At 42.7% G+C, this 18,552-nt stretch overlaps 1 protein-coding gene across 2 annotated transcripts in view; it reads right to left on the bottom strand.

The window, feature by feature from the left end:
• The window catches only part of lipeb (lipase, hormone-sensitive b), a gene marked incomplete at its 5' end in the record, with an annotated part of 45,095 nt that overhangs the window by 20,599 nt on the left and 5,944 nt on the right, over positions 1 to 18,552 (bottom strand). The window contains 6 exons of one of the 2 annotated variants that reach the window (XM_080425594.1): positions 467 to 652; positions 1,009 to 1,154; positions 3,035 to 3,125; positions 3,989 to 4,273; positions 9,648 to 9,889; positions 18,388 to 18,428. In XM_080425594.1, the coding sequence (XP_080281720.1) occupies positions 467 to 652; positions 1,009 to 1,154; positions 3,035 to 3,125; positions 3,989 to 4,273; positions 9,648 to 9,889; positions 18,388 to 18,428 (991 nt within the window). The remainder of the gene's footprint in view (positions 1 to 466; positions 653 to 1,008; positions 1,155 to 3,034; positions 3,126 to 3,988; positions 4,274 to 9,647; positions 9,890 to 18,387; positions 18,429 to 18,552) is intronic. The other variant, XM_080425595.1, reaches the window with a different exon arrangement.

The raw sequence follows: 18,552 nt of genomic DNA, 5'->3' as shown, positions 1-18,552 counted from the left end.
CCAGCGTGGGGTCCCCCAGGGTTCTTGTACTTGGCCCCTTCCTTTTTCCTCCTCTACACCAAATCTCGTTGGCCAAAAAAAGCTGATCTAGAAGCTCTCCTATTTTCGCTGAATGTCAAAAGACATGCCCAGAATAGGGATGCTAGGGTTCATGTGGTTAAAATAAGAATTTTTTGAAATGTGTGAAAACTGAAACCGAGAAGGTCTTTTGAGGTTCAGTAACCTACTCCTCTCCTATGCACCAGTGGTGCCTAATTATATATAGCGTGCCTGATATGCAAGACTTATTTACATCTAAATAAAGCTGAAAATAAATAAATTAAAGACTCAACTCACTTTAAATAATCAAGCCTGCTGTGAAATTCAACCAGTCTCCTGTCAGATTAAACAATGTGGAATTGTACGGTATTTAAACGTGCTACTATTACACAATACTGTGAACTGGAATATACAGGTTCCAGGTTACCTGTCCTTCACGCAAGTCATAGGAGATGAGCCTCATCTGGACGGGGGCGGGGCCGATGTGTGCCGTTGGCGGTTCTATGGTTACATACATGGTGGGGTTGGTCACCATTGGCAGGTCAAATGGTATGGCGGGGACGGAAAGGGCACGGTTCACTTTGACCTGGGTGGACGTCATACTGGCCAGACCCTGGAGAGACAGAGAGAGGAGGGAGAGACAGAAATCGAGAGATATATTAAAGGATAAAGAAAGAGAGTGCATAGCTGAGAGACACAAGTGTGTGTGTGTGTGTGTGTGTGTGTGTGTGTGTGTGGGTACAGTAACATGAACATATATGGTTAGTGTGTGTGTATGCAAGATAATATATTCATGTATGGGTGTCCATAGATTGACAGATCACTGGGTATGTGTAGGTAAATACATATGCCTACCTACGTGTGTGTGTGTGTGTGTGTGTGTGTGTGTGTGTGTGTGTGTGTGTGTGTGTGTGTGTGTGTGTGTGTGTGTGTGTGTGTGTGTGTGTGTGTGATTCAAGTCCGACTCACCGACAGGACCTCAGTCTCCGTGATGTTCCAGAAAGTCTTCCAGAAATGCACGTCCAGGTTCTGGGTGATGCGTTCGAACTCTGCGCCCCTGAGCTCAGGGTCGATGGCGTACTTACCAGAGTTGAAGAACGAACTCGCTGCTACGCCTGAGAGAGGAGGGCGAACACAGAGAGGGCAGGGAACAGATGGAGGATGAGGGACGGGTGGGTCAGAGGAGGGTAGAGGAACGGTATGGGTGGAAGAAGAGTTGAGGAGAAGAGGAGAGTTTGTAAAAAGGGAAAGGAATGAGAAAATGGCATCCGCAATGCGAAACCACGTGCGGGGAGCAGTGTTGAGGAAAATAAATTGGCAAGGTCAAATTAGCAGAGGGGATTAGATAAACGGGAGGAGAGAGTAATGAATTGTCAAAGACAAGGGACAAGAAAAAAAAGAGGACATTGGAGGGTCGATTAGAGGGAGAGTAAGTTGGGAGTGAATGACAGAAGTGCAGGCACATTCAACTTAAAACATCACAACACATCAACTCACTGAGACAGAAATGGAAAGAGGGAGAAAGAATAGAGAGATGAAGAGAACCAGAGTGAGATTAAAAGTGACCACCTTTGGTTTATTTAACTTCTGAGAGCATTTTAGCTCAGAAGCCTGTGCAGTTTAATTGGCTTTTAGTTTCATTCACAGCAACTTCAATGTTTTGTTGACTCTTCAGTTTCAAATATGAGGTCAGCAAGCGGCCAGCTATGTCGAATAGCGCCACAAAAAACGATAATTTTGCCAGTCACTGTATATACCGAGGCAATTTCTTTCACTAGGCCATCTGGTAAACAACACATATTTTCCAAATTGATTCTTCTATTAAAAGAGTAAAGCAATGCCAACCTATTCGTCCATTAGATAAGTTCTATGGGAATTAAACGTCCCATTCTACTGTGGTAGGTGCTGTGTTGAAACAAAAAAGCTTTTGTAAGATCTGTGTGCGTGCGCACACACAAACACACACACACACACACACACACACACACACATGAGATCAAGGCTGACTTCACACTATGCAGCTTCCGTTCCCATGACTTCTCTTACACGAGATGCTGTGTGAATCGGAATCTACGGAAGTGGAGAAAGTCTGCCCTTTTTCCTTCCTCAATATGAACGCAGCCATGTGACCACTGTGCTCCACAGCAACGTCCAATGCAGAAGATAAGGACATCTAGTGACACCTTTAACCACTTAAGCCCCATTAAAAAAAATGCGCTATTTTGGAAATTCTTCACCTATAATGACAGGCCCAAAATAGTGACGCCAGGTTTAAAGTGGTTAATGTGCCTCGTATGTGGAACTAACTAGATCTATCAGGGACCATAGACCAAAACATCTTCCCTTTGACATAGTGCCTAGACGAGAAGACTATGAAAGCAAAGGGTGGTTGAGGGTCATTATAGTACTCACCGGGTGCAATTTCTCCTGCCTCCACTGTGGCGCAGCAGAGAGCACAAGACACAGTAAGGGCAGGGAGGGACCATTTCTCAAGGCTGTTTAGTTTGCTCTCTACATTGGATTGCGTGTTCAAATATTTGTTAGTGTGCGTATGTTGCACTTGCGAGCGTGCATGCACGCGTGTATGTGTCTGTGTGATTGTCCTTGTTCTTAATATTCCTGCCTCTGTGCGTATCTATGGCTGTGTGTGGATGTGCGTGCGTTGCGTGTTTAAAAACACTCTGGAGTCCCTGGGCTAACTGGTGTACCTCATATATATTTCAGAGCATGAAAGAGCATCGGCGATATGAACACACACGAAACATCAAAAAGTTACACGCTGTCGAGGGCCGGGGAGTCATATTGCAGCGGAACGGAGCGAGAGAATGATCAGTGAATGAGAATGAGGTAGCTAGACGGTGGTGTGTGTGTGTGTGTGTGTGTGTGTGTGTGTGTGTGTGTGTGTGTGTGTGTGTGTGTGTGTGTGTGTGTGTGTGTGTGTGTGTGTGTGTGTGTGTGTGTGTGTCTGTGTGTGTGTTGTTGACCAGACACAAACCTATTCCTGACTGGTGGCGTTTGTAGTTGTCTCCGAAGGCCACCAGGCCGATGGCAATGGTCTGCAGACAGGGCCGAATGCCTGGGGTGAACTGGAGCAGAGGAGGAAAAAATGGGATTACAGAGAATAAGAGAATGGGGTCGTAGGGAGGAGAGAGGATGGGATGGTTGGGGGAGGGGGGGGGGGGTGTTAGCTGGGTAGAGGAGGGAGGACATGATGGGAGCCCTTTAAACCCCCTCCTTCCCCCCTTTTTTACACAACATGCCAATTCCCCCTGAGAGCTGTTTTACTGAACAATGTAAGTCAATGAGGAGCATATTTTGAATCATCAATTTCTAATCAATGGAGCAACTATTTTTGATTTCTTGTCCACCTTTGGAGTTACATCATGGCAAGGTAACTACACAACCCAAACCTCTACCAAAGTGGTCTTGCACTTTAAGCTCCGTTCAGACCAAGAATGAAGTAAAAACAAAACGAAGCTGAGCACGACGCAAACATCTATAATTGGGCATGCACATTAGCTTCAGGGTTTGTGAGGTTTGAAGCACGCTGAAATGCGGTTCAGCTGCACTGTATCCATTCACACGTAGGAGTGCTTCCTTCTTTTCTCCTTTTTTTTGTTGCAATTATTACTGCTGTTGTATCCTACTGGCTCACCTGCCAGTGAGGAGCCCCCACCGGAAGGATGTAGAGCCTCCCAACCTACTCCTCCCGCCCAACACTCCCCACTGACAGGTGCTGCCCCATCCCGTCGGGAGTGCGTGTAGTGACAAATATCACCCTCCCCGCCCGGCTTCCCTCCCCCAAACACGGGCCAATTGTGTAAGATCGTCAAAGCTGGGATTCGAACCCCCCAGACTCTGCGGTGGTGGGCAGCTACTTTTACCACTGCACCCAGGAGTGCCACCTTAGCTCCAACTCCCTTCCCCATTCCATCCCCATCCTCCTCACCTGAAAGCCCAGGCAGCGGCCATAGAAGCAGCCCTTGTGCATGGAGCAATACTCGCGGACGAAACTCTGGCTGAGACCGCTCTCCTCCTGGAAGAAGAGGTTCCCGTGGCTGTTGTCGTGCAGGAGGCGCTGGGCCAGGTAAAGGAGGGCGCGGAGCTGGCACAGTGCACTGCAGTACGCCTCCATCTCCCCGGCGTTGTGCGCTGCCCGGAAGAAGATGCTGCGGCGGTTGGCAGTGATGTAGCGCCCCTTGTGGATGATGTGGAGGATGCAGCATCGTACCACCTGGGGAGACATGCAAAAAAACAAGAAAAATAATTTATAATTTATAGCAGTTTGCAAGCTAAACAAAAAATCACAATAATCTCATTTTGGGGGATTTAGGGCAAAAAGTACTGATTAATGTGCATTCTATTATGAATTTGTTTTATCTGGCTTGACTGACTGCTGCAGACAGTAGACTCAATCTATAGCTATTTCCTTTTATTAGAGGAGCAAATAAAACTAATAATAAATAAAAAATGTCCCAAAACCTATCAAATACGAAATTGAATACAAAATGTAGTTTTTATCTAACCCTGAGCAGACAAAAAATGAAAATTGTATTTGCATTTTTTTGGCTGCACTCTATAATTTATTATGATTTAAACTAAGTATTCTCCAACTCTGTGTCCTCTGCCTGGGAGCTGAGAGGGGGCAGCACCCTGCAAATAGATGCTGTCAATCAAACTGCCACACTCTGTAACCCGACGCCCACAGTCAGAGCAACGGTTAGATCCTTTTTTACAGGCACGCCCCCTTTCCTGGGTAGGGGTATAAACATGAATGGAAGTGCACGCCCCTTGATCGCGGCCCGTTTATAGAGCAGCTTTGCTAAAGCAAGCTACGAAAAAGATTCTTTTTACGGCATGGGTGGCTCCTATGGGGCCTGTGTGTGCGTCTGTCTGGTTGCGAGTCCGCGGCTAATCTTGCAGACCACTGGATTGATCAGTCAGTTCCTTGTCCTAAAAGCAGTGAGCACCCGCTAATACCAACCGATATGCCCATATATGGGCATGCCAAACATAACGTATACTGAACACATCAGGGATCTCCATATATGGCCATAAAAGGGGCAAGGACAGACAGATACAGAGATGTCCTCATATGGGCATAAAAGCACAGCAAGACAGACGGTACAATTCAGCCCTTTTTTGCCAGCTAAATGTAGGACTGGTTACACCAGTCACAAATAGATCTTGTATTTTTGCAATTTTTTAAAATATAAAATAGGGCATAGGTGATTAACTCATTCAGTGCCATTCTTATTTATGGCAGTTTGGTTCTGAGTGCCACAGCCAAAATTCATTGTAAAAAAACAGTGCTTAGGAACCGAGATACAGCCTTTTTCAGTAAGAAGTTAAACAAGAAGTGAATGGAGCAGCAAATCTTCAAATCATCATATCTTGGGTTCGGAATTTTTTTTTAAAAAAAAACAAACAAAAAAAAAACGTTTTTTTATTTATTTTTTATGACGTCTTAGACGTCACGTGGCGCTCAGGGCGCTCAGGCCATGACGTCTTCAATCTGGGAACCCATCGCCAAATGAAAAGGAAAAACAGCGCCCTCTGCTGTTTTTGACTATCTCAGTTGGCTCTGGGAGGAAGTTGACGTAGCACCCGTGCGCAAGGAAACCGGGGTTTTGGTCTGCCTTCAGCGCATCACTTCCGGTGGTGCGACTATGTTTTCATTCCCACTAACAGTATTTCTACACGGAACACTAACACCACTTCTCCCAGAGAACATGGATCGTTTTGGTTATAAGCCCACATGTTTCTATGATGAAAGAGTAAGTTAAAATGTGAATATCTTTCCGTGGTTTTGTCTGCTCCACGGACGCTATTGTTAAATTAGTTTCGGTTTGTTTCGAGTGGGGAAGGATCGACGGACACGTGAATCCCGCCCACTACATTTGATTGGGTAAAGCGCGGCCTGCTTCCTGATCTGAAGGCACGCCCACTTGTAGGCCAGTGCGTACGCGATATGACGAACCCCCCCCGACAGATTCAAACGCAGAGCAGAATCTGTTCTTGAGAGATTATGACGTCTTAGACGTCATGTGGCACTGAATGAGTTAAACATTAAACATTAAAACACTTGCCATATCATGATATTACGATATCGAAAATCCCAGACGATATCTAGTCTCATATCTCATTATCGATCAATATTATTGCCCAGCCCTACAGTAAGTGCAAAGATACTCGATATGTTTTGCAAGTATATTCTATTAAGTAGCGCGGGAGTCTATCCCCATTACAAAGCGCTAGACCCCTGGGAGATGGACTGCTGAGGTGGAGCGCCAAATCTACCATCAGCTCCCACGACTTGCAGCACCCAAGCCGTGCTACTCATACGCCGAGTTGGCGGTCGAACCCATGACCTTGAGGTCCTAAGGCAAGAGCTCTACCAACTGAGCTACTCGGACACAAATATTCTATTGATTCTTTGAATATAGATTCCGATAGCATCAAAGTACAGCGCTGACCCCGGTCAACTAAGTATTATTTCATTAAGTACAGAGTGGTTAATGAATAAAACATGATTTCAACCAATCTGTATGGTAAACCATGTTAATACAGTATAACTAGCACATGTGCAGTGATTGTAAGTGGTCTCGCTGCTCTTCCATTGATACCCTGGGGGTCAGGTGGGGAATGTCGCTCGGTTAAGCGGTAGAAATTTGGTCTCATGGACTCTCCCGTAATCCCTTTATGTAAAGCACTCGTACAAGCATTTCTACAAACTCATTCATCATTTTTGTTCTGAAATTGTTCCTTGGTATGAACAAATCTCAAGTATGCTTTTTTTTTACACTTTGCTTTTAGACATACTTTTGGGAAAAGGCAAGACGGCACTTTGAATGCTTATTATTCTTTATGTATAATTCAATAACAGTAGTGCCAAACTTCACCAACAAAAAAACGTTTAGTTCCCAAAAGAAAAGAAAAGAAAAGAAAAGAAAAAAGACCTGTTCAAACAATTGCTTGGTTTTGAAGTAATGATCCATAACTGGGTGTATAGACATGAGGCAAATTCAACCAGATTTCTTTTAGTTTAAGCATTCAGAACTGAACATAATGATGTCCCTCCCTCGGTGTGTTTGAGGATAGCGGCAGACACTACCCCCCCCCGTGGTGGAGCAGATAGTGGCCCAGATATCCCCCTTTTAATTGCAGCCCTTGAAGCAGGAGGCTCTCCTGGGCTGTTTGACTCATTTCGCCCATTAAAACCGGGAAAACATCCGTGTCATTTTAAGATTTCTTTGGCTATTCAAAAATAGCAGATATACAAGCTCATAGCGTGGCACTCTGTGTCGCGCTATGAGCTTGTAGATCTGCTATTTTTGCAAAATCGTGCACATTTTTGCGAATATTTGAATATAAAGGGAACATTTGTAACTCAAATCTTTGCTTCATGGGGGTCCCTGGAAATAAATATTTTGAGATGGGGGTCCGCGGCCAAATATTTATAATTTTGGGGGTCCTTGACAAGTTTGAGCACCACTGATATTATAGCAACATACGTTTTTCATAAAACTGTTAGGATTCAGAAGACATTTATAGAATCCCCAGAAAGACACTTATAGAATCCCCAGAAGCAAAGATTTGGTTAAGTGTTTGCTTACAAGCTTGTATATCTGCTATTTTTGAATAGCCAAAGAAACCTAAAAATGACACAGATGCTTTCCCGGTCTAAATGGGTTAATATTAGTGCATTGGGCTCTCACACAGGGTATTACGCATTAGACCAACCAGCACTATGGGGACAAAGAGGGATTAAAAGAAGGGAGAATAAAAGAGCGGGGAAGAGGGACGAGAAGAGGGGAAACAGACGAGTACTCATTTTCTTCGTCCGCTAGATTTGTTCGATAGCGGTGGGCGGCAGCATGGGAAGTATAGTGATGTTTCATCAATAACAGTGGGGAGAGAGAACAGTACAGTACGTACAGTGGCGGTGAGGGGTGATACTGCGCAGCTGAAGGAATTTATCTATCCTGATACTCCGACATAAAATCAATCTGTAAAACAAATGGGCTGACCTTGAGACAAAGGGAGATATCAAGGCAGAGAATGGATGGTTGGGCAGCTCCTCGTGGGAAGGGGAGAATACCAATAAGATTAGCGTGTCTTGTGGGCTTGATCAGTCTCCGGGAAGGCGGTGGGGTGGGGATGGGGGGTTCACGCCCACAGACAGACATATCTGAGGAGCGATTGCTAAAACGTTGCACCCCCTCCGCATGCAACAGATGAACAAAATAGTTTATGATATCCACCTTCCAAGAAGTGAGTGTAGAAACACATGCACACATACTGTAACCGTAGACACAAGTAAGAAGTGATGGTAAGACGTATAGCACACAGACGACCCTAACATAGTAGAACCCTACCTTGGCAAGTAAGCGGTTGCTGTGGGCAGGTACAGAGTACTGTATATGGTTTAAAGTTATGGTTAAAGTTATTTTGTTTAATAGTGTAATCACAATTATTAATCATGATAATTGGTAATGATTTTTTGGGGGAAATTATATATTTTTTTATCATTTTCTTAGTGCCTTTTTTTTGTTAATTGTGCTCATCGGTGCCATGTCTTTGATCAAATGCTCTGTAATGACCTCTTTGACTATATTGCTCCTCTGTCAGCATGATGGATGTGGAGATGGGATGAACAAGGTTCTGGTTATTAAACCCTGTGTAATGATCAATCAGCTGTTGGTCCTTCACGACCAACAGCTGACCAAATGAGTTTGAATTCAATTCAATGCAAAATTTCACAATGACATACAGTAATTGTGAAACATGAAATCAATATTTTAGATTATTAGCAATTAATTGTGCAGCCCAAGTCGAATGTACAGTCACTGATAGGATTTCCTCACCTGTTTAACCATCTCCTCTTTGCAACATGTTAAGTGTATTTGCTAAATGTTAGGAGTCACATAAAGTCATCAGTATCAGTAGTTATTTTACGACAAGATATTAAGTTTGAACTAGGGCTGTCACAATTTGTGCATTAATTGGGATAATTAACTTACATAATTAATGCAATGAAATGTTGGAATGTATTTGAATCAACTTCTTGTGTCAGGTACAACCCTTCTAGCATGTGAGTGTATTGATAACAGAGCAGCTCCGTTACTAACTGCAGACAATGTGAGACACATACTCAACATCCACTGATCTCTTCCATTCTCACTACTGTAAGTAGGCTTGTAAATAAACCTTGCCATTATCACCCCTTCCTTCATTAGCATAACCAAGGGTGCACACTTGGTTTTCATTTGTCATAATGAACAAATGTAAAATGTATATATATATATGCCACCTTTTTCCATTCCCACAACAATATACAGAGAAAATGGGAATATTTGGGAAAACGGGAATATTTTGGGCAGATTTACAAATGGTGATGAATCATAATTAATCACAGCTAAACTGTGATTAATCCGTTTTAAATGTTTAATCTTTTGACAGCCCTAATCTGAACTAGAAAATGTAAAGCTATTCTAACAGAAAACATGCAGGGCAATTTTTGTTCCCTTCCATCCATTGCCTTGGACTTGTAACTTTGATGTTATTAAGGCCCCCACCCTGGTAACGGTCAGCGACAGATCCCGTACCTTGACCAGGGAACGGTAGCCATTGGCAGGTATGTGTGGGTCGAAGTCGAAGATGTGGTAGATGGCGGCGAAACCAGTGATGACGGGCTCCAGGCTATGTCCGTGCTCCTGGATCAACGTCATGGAGTCCACCAGACGACGAGCCGGTTCACTCTGGGAGCCCTTGGCACCCCCCGAGAAGAACGCCACATTCTCCTCGCACACAGCATAGAGGGCCGCAAACACCGCCTTGGTGTCCATCACTTGGAAAGAAGGAATGGGGAAGAGGGGGGGTTGTGAGAGACATAAATTAGTCTTGGGTCTGTGTGCGTGTGTGTGCACGCGCCCATAGTGAGCATCTTGAAAAAGAACAAAAAGGATAAAAAGGACAATCGACTTTTAACCTAAATCGCATTATTCTAATGTGAGATCATACAGTAGTGTGGCAAAAAACAACAATCTTAGGAACGTGTTTTAGAGCTTGCAAAATGTAGAAATATCCATGCCATGACGTCATATGGTGCATTTGATATAATTGTGTTTTTTGTTTTGTACGTTTCTTGCCACAATATACACAATTTCCAAACAATGGGAGTTGGGTACAAAAAAGGGCAGAGTGTACCAGTGTCCCTTTAAGTCGGAGTCCATGGGTAGAAAAATGCACACCCAGGTCATTGTTCTTCCTTCTTAATGGTATAATGGTCATTCACACTCATTTTCCCTGTACAGCAAAAAAAAAAAATCTTATGTGGATTTTGGGATCCACGTACGGTGTGGCTTCAATGTGGATTTGCGGACTTCATGTGACCAGCCTGTGATGTCAGTGATTTGTGATATACGACTCCCAAATTGGTCAAGGTTTCAGGCCGTTCATAGCCTCATTGACTTCAATTATAAAAAAAAAGAAAAGTATAAAATAATGTATATGTGTTTGCATACTTTATGTAGGAGGTACTTCTGTGGCCTACTGGCAGTGTGCACAAGAAATTTGGCGCTGATCGGTCCAGCGTTTGCAAGATTAGCTCCGGGCACACAGGCAGACACACAGAGAGACCCTCATAGACAGCAACATTCCTGCAGAGCCACGCCATAAAAAGCACATCTTTAAAAAGCTTGCCTCCCACCAGTTACCTCCAACCAGCAAGCAAGCACAACAGACAGCTGGGGGGAGTTGATACCCATGACTGTGGGGTGCATGGATCGCTGGCCATGTCTTACACATTATGCTCCCTTACGTCTAATAACTAATCCCCTCATAGCCCGGGCTCACATAGGCTCATTGGTTGCAATGTGTAGAATCGAGACCCGCAATTAACCAATGTAAGTCCAGGCTAATCAGACCCAAATCCGCCGAGATCTACACATACACATGAAACAGGAAGGGGGAGAAGCACAGGGGCTTCGCTTACATCACACTGCTGGGGAAACACACACACAGGATAGCACTCACCCCACACACACACACACACAGGATAGCACTCACTCAACACATGACTACCAAGAATTCCACAAGTAGGTATACTGCTGGTGAACAACCTGGGGTGCAATTTCTTTAGCATTAATTACCTATATTGCGTTGCAATTCTTGCATATTGTAATAAAGTAAGAAATAAATAACTACCTCAACTACTGCCCGTGTTTATAGTTGGTGTGTTTTATCAATGGTGGAAGTTACACAAAGCATACACAACTAATTGCGTGCGTCCGTCCGTGCGTGCATGCGTCCGTGCGATACAAATTGCACCCCTCCGTCCCTCTGTCTTTACAAAACAACACAGCAAGCGCCTCTTGGCTCGCAACAGGTAAATTGTGTTTTTCTACCGAGTCACCTGAGATGGCTGTTTCCAAGACACTGGACACTAGCCCCCTGGGCCAGGCTGGTACTTACTGTATAAGGTAACTTGGGTGCTGAGGGACATAGGACAAGAAGATGTTTTTATGTTTCTTTTGGGGACTGCGGATGTAAATTGGCATCTCTGCTAAATCCGATGTATTTACGTTGCATTGATATGTAAAGTTCATTAATATGCGGTGTACCGTCTGAATAAACAAATAAGGTAAAAAAGAGTGGAAACGCAACAGTGAGGAGAGGGACTAGAGATAGCAGTGCACGCCGACCTCCCCATCAGAGACAAGGGGGAGAAAAGACGAGCAGGAATAAATAAGCCATTAGTGTCATCATTATCAGACGAGTATAAAGTGGATGAGTCTGCTTGACTTTAGGAGTCAGCGTCCTGTCATTAAGGAAAGAAAATTAGACCGTTTTCCATTAAAGAAATATTTCACTTATGTAGGAAAGATCCAGGATATGGTCAGCAGAGCAGACACCAGCCACACTCACTCACACACTCCAATCAATACTTGGACAGTGTACTTACAAAAAAAAAGACAAAGTGGACAATGATACACTTGCCACACACAAAAGAAAGTTAGCTCTGCCTAACTTTCTTTACTGGTCATCCAATTTACAATAAGCATCCTTGAGCTCTGGAGATGCTCTATATAGTATACAAATTGCCACTATTGTTTAGAAGTATAATGTCTTCTAGGGAAACTCCCCCTGTCGGGTGATAAGGCGGCTTGTTAGCGCTCATGCATTGAAGGAGGCATGAGCTTGGCTCTGGGCTCTCCCTAGGCTGGCAAAGGGAGTATAGCTCCCAGGATTACTTAAGACAATTGTCACTGGGTGAAAAAAATTGGGTTGCAAAACCGTGGGGTAAAACAAAATTAAAAAGAAAGAAAGAAAATTAAGTATAATTTCTTCAGAAGTATAATGTCATTTTAGAGCAGTAATGACTAGGCCCTAATGAAGACGACCAGGAGAACTAGTAGAATGGGTATGTGTATAGGATGGAGGTAGCTTATGCGTGCTGGAAGATGGAAAGGGAGAAAAAAAAGAAGGAAAAAAAACTGGTGAGAACCGCTTCAAGGGTCACAGAGCTAATGGAGTCCCCGTTCACACATTATTCTGCTCCAGTCTGTCATCGAGCAGGAGTAATGTGAGATGTCATCTCACTTTGCTGGGAGGGAATCACAACCCCCTGAAAACTGGTGAAGAGACATTTGTCACACAGATGACTCCCAATGTGTGCACGTTCTCACACTCACACGCACTTCAACCTTTTATATTTTTTTGTAAAATTAATGCTGTACTTCGTCAACAGTGTCGCACAAAAAGTAGTGAAAATAGCAGATCTACCATCTACGTGTTAGATCGGCAATTTTTCAAAAAAATTTAATTTCAATTTTTTAATAAAAAAATAACCGTTTTTGAACATTCAAGGTTTCCACCCTACAGCGACAATATAAAAATAATGAATGGCAGCTTATATGATCCAACGTGGTGGTGTGTGTTGCATCAGGCCCTGACTGCACAGCTGTTGTTGTGATTCATCATCCGATCTCATCCCTGATCTTTGCCCTACATTATAGGCCTGATACCAACAACGCTATCTCTCTCTTCATTCACTGTTCTGCTATTCCCAAACTTTTTACACTGTCAAATCATGAGTGTAAATTTAACTCTGAGTGTACCAGATCTTATTTTAACTGCTTGAACCCTAGCAGCCCTATTCTCACGTGTCACAACATGGGGCGTTGTGAGCTTGTAAATATTATTTACCATTTTCACCATAGAGATTTAATGTAGAGGGGGAAAAAAAAGAGTGGACCAAGTGCAGAGCAGACCCAGGTCAACCAAGTATTAGTTTACTAGTATAGAGGGTTAAGTGGTTAATGAGTGAGACCCGAAATTAACCAATGCAAATCCAGGCTAATCAGACCCAAATCCGCCGAGATCTACGCATGAAACAGGAAGGGGAAGGCACAGGGGCTTTGCTTACGTCACACTGCTGGGGAAACACACACAAACACACACAGGATAGCGCCCACCCCACACACACTCTTGCACGCACTCAACACATGACTATCTAGAATTCCTAGAAGTAGGTACTGTATAGTGCTGCTGGTGAACAACCTGGGGGGTGTTTGCAATGTTTTTGTATTTATTACCTATATTACATTGCAATTCTTGCATATTGTAATAAAGACAGTGATATCATAGGGCTGGGCAATATATCAATATTATATCAAAATTGTTATTGTAGATATCGTCTGGGATTTTGGATATCATAACATGGCTTAAGCCGGGTTATCTTCTCCTGGTTTTATTCACTTAAAGGGCAAGACCACTTTGGTAGAGGTTTGGGTTGTGTATTTATCTTGCCATGATGTAACTCCAAAGGTGGGCAAGAAATAAAAAATAATTGCTCCATTGATTAGAAATTGATAATTCAAAATATGCTCCTCATTGACTTACATTGTACGGTAAAACAGCTCTCAAAGTCACTCTTTTAGCACATAAACGAACGCAAACAAAGTTGATTCAGACAATATAGAACATCACCAAACCCAGTACTGTTTTTTTTTAAATAAAAATGTCAACTTCCTGTTGATTTTGCCATTTTTAATAAGTAGAAAACCTGGACTGGATCCGCGGATCCGGATCCAGATCTTCAAATAGTAAAATCAACAGGAAGTTGACATTTTTATTTAAAAAATAAACAGTACTGGGTTTGGTGATGCTCTATATTGTCTGAATCAGCTATGTTTGGGTTCATTTATGTGCTAAAGGAGTGACTTTGAGAGCTGTTTTACCGTACAATGTAAGTCAATGAGGAGCATATTTTGAATTATCAATTTCTAATCAATGGAGCAATTATTTGTGATTTCTTGCCCACCTTTGGAGTTACATCATGGCAAGGTAACTACACAACCCAAACCTCTACCAAAGTGGTCTTACCCTTTAAGGAGCATGTCACCCATAATGCTCATCTATGCTTGATTAATTGACAAATTAATCAATAGAATAAAATCGCTAAGAAAATAATTGACAGTTGCAGACCTATACACAACGATCACACACACACACGATTCCAAGCTAATAGAAACTACAGAAACTCTTGCTAGAACGTTAGTATGCTGAAATAGAAGGCATTGTTCTTGCAGTAATAAAACAAGTAAGACGCGCGAACGCTGGAAGCGAACGCAGCTCGAAAATATTGTGTATTTACGGACTTGTAATCCGTGTTATTTCACCGTGATGGGGAGAGAACATTGACATTGTGTGTGTGTGTGTGTGTGTGTGTGTGTGTGTGTGTGTGTGTGTGTGTGTGTGTTGCAGGCTGTTGTGCATTGTAATCAGAGCATTGTCTAAATTCCTGCACTCTGGCGCACTCTGGCAGCTGCTTACAGGCAGTGCACGCATGTGAGTCACATGGGGGCGCGAGCCAATGAGAGCATGAACACAGACACACAGACACACACACAACCTGAGCAGGGTTACATAGTAAGCTCCTTCCGCATTCGCAAATATAAATAAAAGTTTGAAATCTTTATAGTTATAATGACCAAACCTGCCTACCGCTGATATCACTGGTAGGCAGCTTTCTGAACTGTCCACAGCCCTCCTCTGAGACAGAGAGAGTAAAAAGTATTAAATATTTTTATATTTTATATTTTAATATTTGATATTTGATTCTGTCCACATCACCCATCACTAGTTGGTGGTGTTGGGCCAATGAGCACAGCGGCAAATCCCTAGTGAGTGAGGTGCAAACCTTAAACTTGACCTAAGGGCGTACTTCCACAGTGGCTCAACTGTCTTGGGATTTAGACTCCCTGCATAGGCAATACCCCATGACTCCAAACGCATGGCCTCAGACAGCGAGAGAGGGAGAGCGAAACGGAGAGAGAAGAGAGAGAGGCAGAGAATGAAATCAGCAGAGCCACATTGTATCACTTTACGGTAATGCAGACAGCAGGCAGCTATATCAGGATATTTTTATATTGATAACCATAAATTCCAGACAATGTAGTCTCATATCATGAGGTCAATATTAATTATGTCGATAAGCTGCCCAGTTCCACCCTGATGCGGACATTTAAAATGACATTAAAAGCTGCAAGCTATATGCGTCATGCTAGCACACAAAAAGACCGATAAAACACACAGCAATGCCGTATCTTGCACCACCTGAGGCAGAGGGTTTGGCTGAGAATTAATGCATTAGCCAGTGCTTGGGAATGCATTAAACCAGAAAAGACATAGGAACACACACACACTAATTGTGCAACACATGGCAACATGAGCCAGTACAGAGCTAGATCATGATGCTTGCTTAGTCACTAAGGCGTTTATGTCAGGGGTAACACTGGAAACACAGGACAGACACAACCATACCCTGAAGGACTTAAATAGTAATCATATACACTAGGGGTGCAACAGTTAATTGAACTAAATCCATTTAATCTATTATAAGAAATCATCTATTTTAATCACATAATCTATATTATAAAATAGATCAGCAATTTCACAATTCTTGCGTTACACTGTTGTACCACAAAGAAAGAATCAAATAGGACTTCACTTAAGTGGTTAATCAGATCAATCAATTTAGTCGATTATAAAAAAGTCTATTAGAAGTGTGTGTGTGTGTGTGTGTGTGTGTGTGTGTGTGTGTGTGTGTGTGTGTGTGTGTGTGTGTATATATATATATATATATATATATATACACACACACACACACACACACACACACACACACACACAAAACACTTGATTAATTGACAAATTAATCAATAGAATAATCGCTAAGAAAATAATTGACAGTTGCAGCCCTATAGACAATAATCACACATATCTATACAGACATCAATCACGGCATCACACATACTGTGTGCACACACAGAGTCACACGCACACCCTAAGGGCCCATGCAGGGACATAAATACTGGCTTGGGACTGGAGCCGCCAGTTCAAAATGTTTCAGCACCAGCTAAGCCAGGCCAAACTAGTTTTGGGCCCATGGCCAACAGTAAAATTAGACCGCTTAATTAGAGTGTGGAGGGGCAATAATTCAACAGGACAAGGCAATAGGCGTTATTATGCTAATAGAATAAACTACGGATGAACCTTATGAACCGACTGCATCAGCATACTGTAAGCTGCTCTAAAACGTGTTTAATGATGAGGAGACCTAGGCGCATTATGTCCCCTGATGCATACCACATTCAAATGTATGTAAATGAGAACAGTTGGGCAAAATGCTCATCGAATGATTACAGGCATCACGTGTGCCACGTCCGCCAACTCTGCATGGCGCACCGTTTCTATAGGCGCCAACAAACCACTTTAGGGCTGCAACAGTTAATCAATTTAATTGATTACAAAACATTATTGATAATTAATCAATAACTGATATTTTGGGCATGTCATTATAGGCGAATTGTGTAAAAAAATAACGAAATTACTCAAAATAGCCAATCTACAAGTTCACAACAGATCTATTTTCACTGTTTTTGCACGACACTGTTGTTTGTTGTGTGTATACAATAACTCTTAAACGATTTGTTGATATACTGTAGTGTAAAATGTTTTCAAAAAGTAATCGACAGAATAATCGATAAAACAATAATTGATATTTGCAGCCCAAACCACTTGGTGACGACAACCACAAGAGCTGTGCCCTACACAGAGAAGAGACACTATGGACTGTACATGGGATGTCACACATTAGGACCACAATGGAAACAAGTCCCCAGGACCTTTTTGTGTTATCCTTTTAGCTCAACTGTCTGCCTGTGCAGTTTACATTTCTGTCTAATAAAGTATTCAATCAAACAAACAGTTTGTTCAAATCTGTTAAGTACTTGTTCAAAGCATGTGATTAGGGCCTCCTCTGACTATGTCAACACAAAGCATTGCGAGTTTATTCAAAGCGTGTTCAAACTGTGATTAGGGCCTCCTCTGAAATGTGTCAACACAATGCATTGGGTGTTTATTTAAAGCATTATGGCATCTGTAGGACCAAAAATGGTCCACACCAGACCACACAAACCTTAACCTGGTCTCTACACATTAAACATAGATGAAGGCGGGTACATCAATAAATCATGCACTACAACTGCCACTGGCAGCATAACGGACATTATGACTCCTGCTGGGGCCTGTAATTGTGTGTGTGTGTGTGTGTGTGTGTGTGTGTGTGTGTGTGTGTGTGTGTGTGTGTGTGTGTGTGTGTGGTGTGTGTGTTACAAAAACTGTTGGCAAGAATCTGGTGACATGATACACATCCCGATGCTCAGGTTACAACTCAATATTATTGCAATACTGAAAGCAAGGCAATATGAATGTATTGTGATTTATTTTAAATCAAGGCCTGGTTTTAGGTAACCTGTCAGTATACACAACACCGCATGCATACATTCAGAACATGGGGATCAGCATTTTTTGTATTCATCACAGTCCCTGTAAGATCGATCATCATAGCACTATTTTTTGTGCAATCTGAACACAATAATGATTTACCGTATTTTCCGCACTATAAGGCGCACCGTCAGTGCGCCTTATAGTGCGGATGCGCCTTATAATCCGATGCGCCTTATATATGTATCAATATTGGTTCCCTTGGTTTCCGCACTATAAGGCGCACCGTCAGTGCGCCTTATAGTGCGGATGCGCCTTATAATGCGGTGCGCCCTATATATGAAAATAATACATTTATTGAAGGTGCGCCTTATACTCAGATGCGCCTTATAGTGCGGAAAATACGGTACTTAAAGGGAAAAAAAGAAAAAAAACTACATAAAAAGATCAATACAGTATCACAAAACATAATATTGCGATACTCAACTTTATCGATATGTTCTTACACTCCTGTTATCTACAAACTAAAAGAGTAGAGAAAAGGTAGCATTTTACCAGCGTCTGAGTTCATGGCCCTGTCCTCATCTGTCTCCTCTCTTCCAAGACAGCAATGAAAGCATGGAGAAAAAGAGACACAGAGAATGAGAGAGAGGGAGAGAGAGAGGGGGGAAATAGGGAGGGAGGAACAGAGTGTTGCAAATGTGTCCTCTTGCTTGCTGT

The sequence above is a fragment of the Gymnoscopelus braueri genome, assembly GCF_963280865.1.
Source record: "Gymnoscopelus braueri genome assembly, chromosome: 4".
NCBI classification, from domain to species: Eukaryota; Metazoa; Chordata; class Actinopteri; order Myctophiformes; family Myctophidae; genus Gymnoscopelus; species Gymnoscopelus braueri.
Note: the sequence above shows the minus strand (reverse complement) of the source record. Positions and strands in the feature narration are given on the sequence as shown.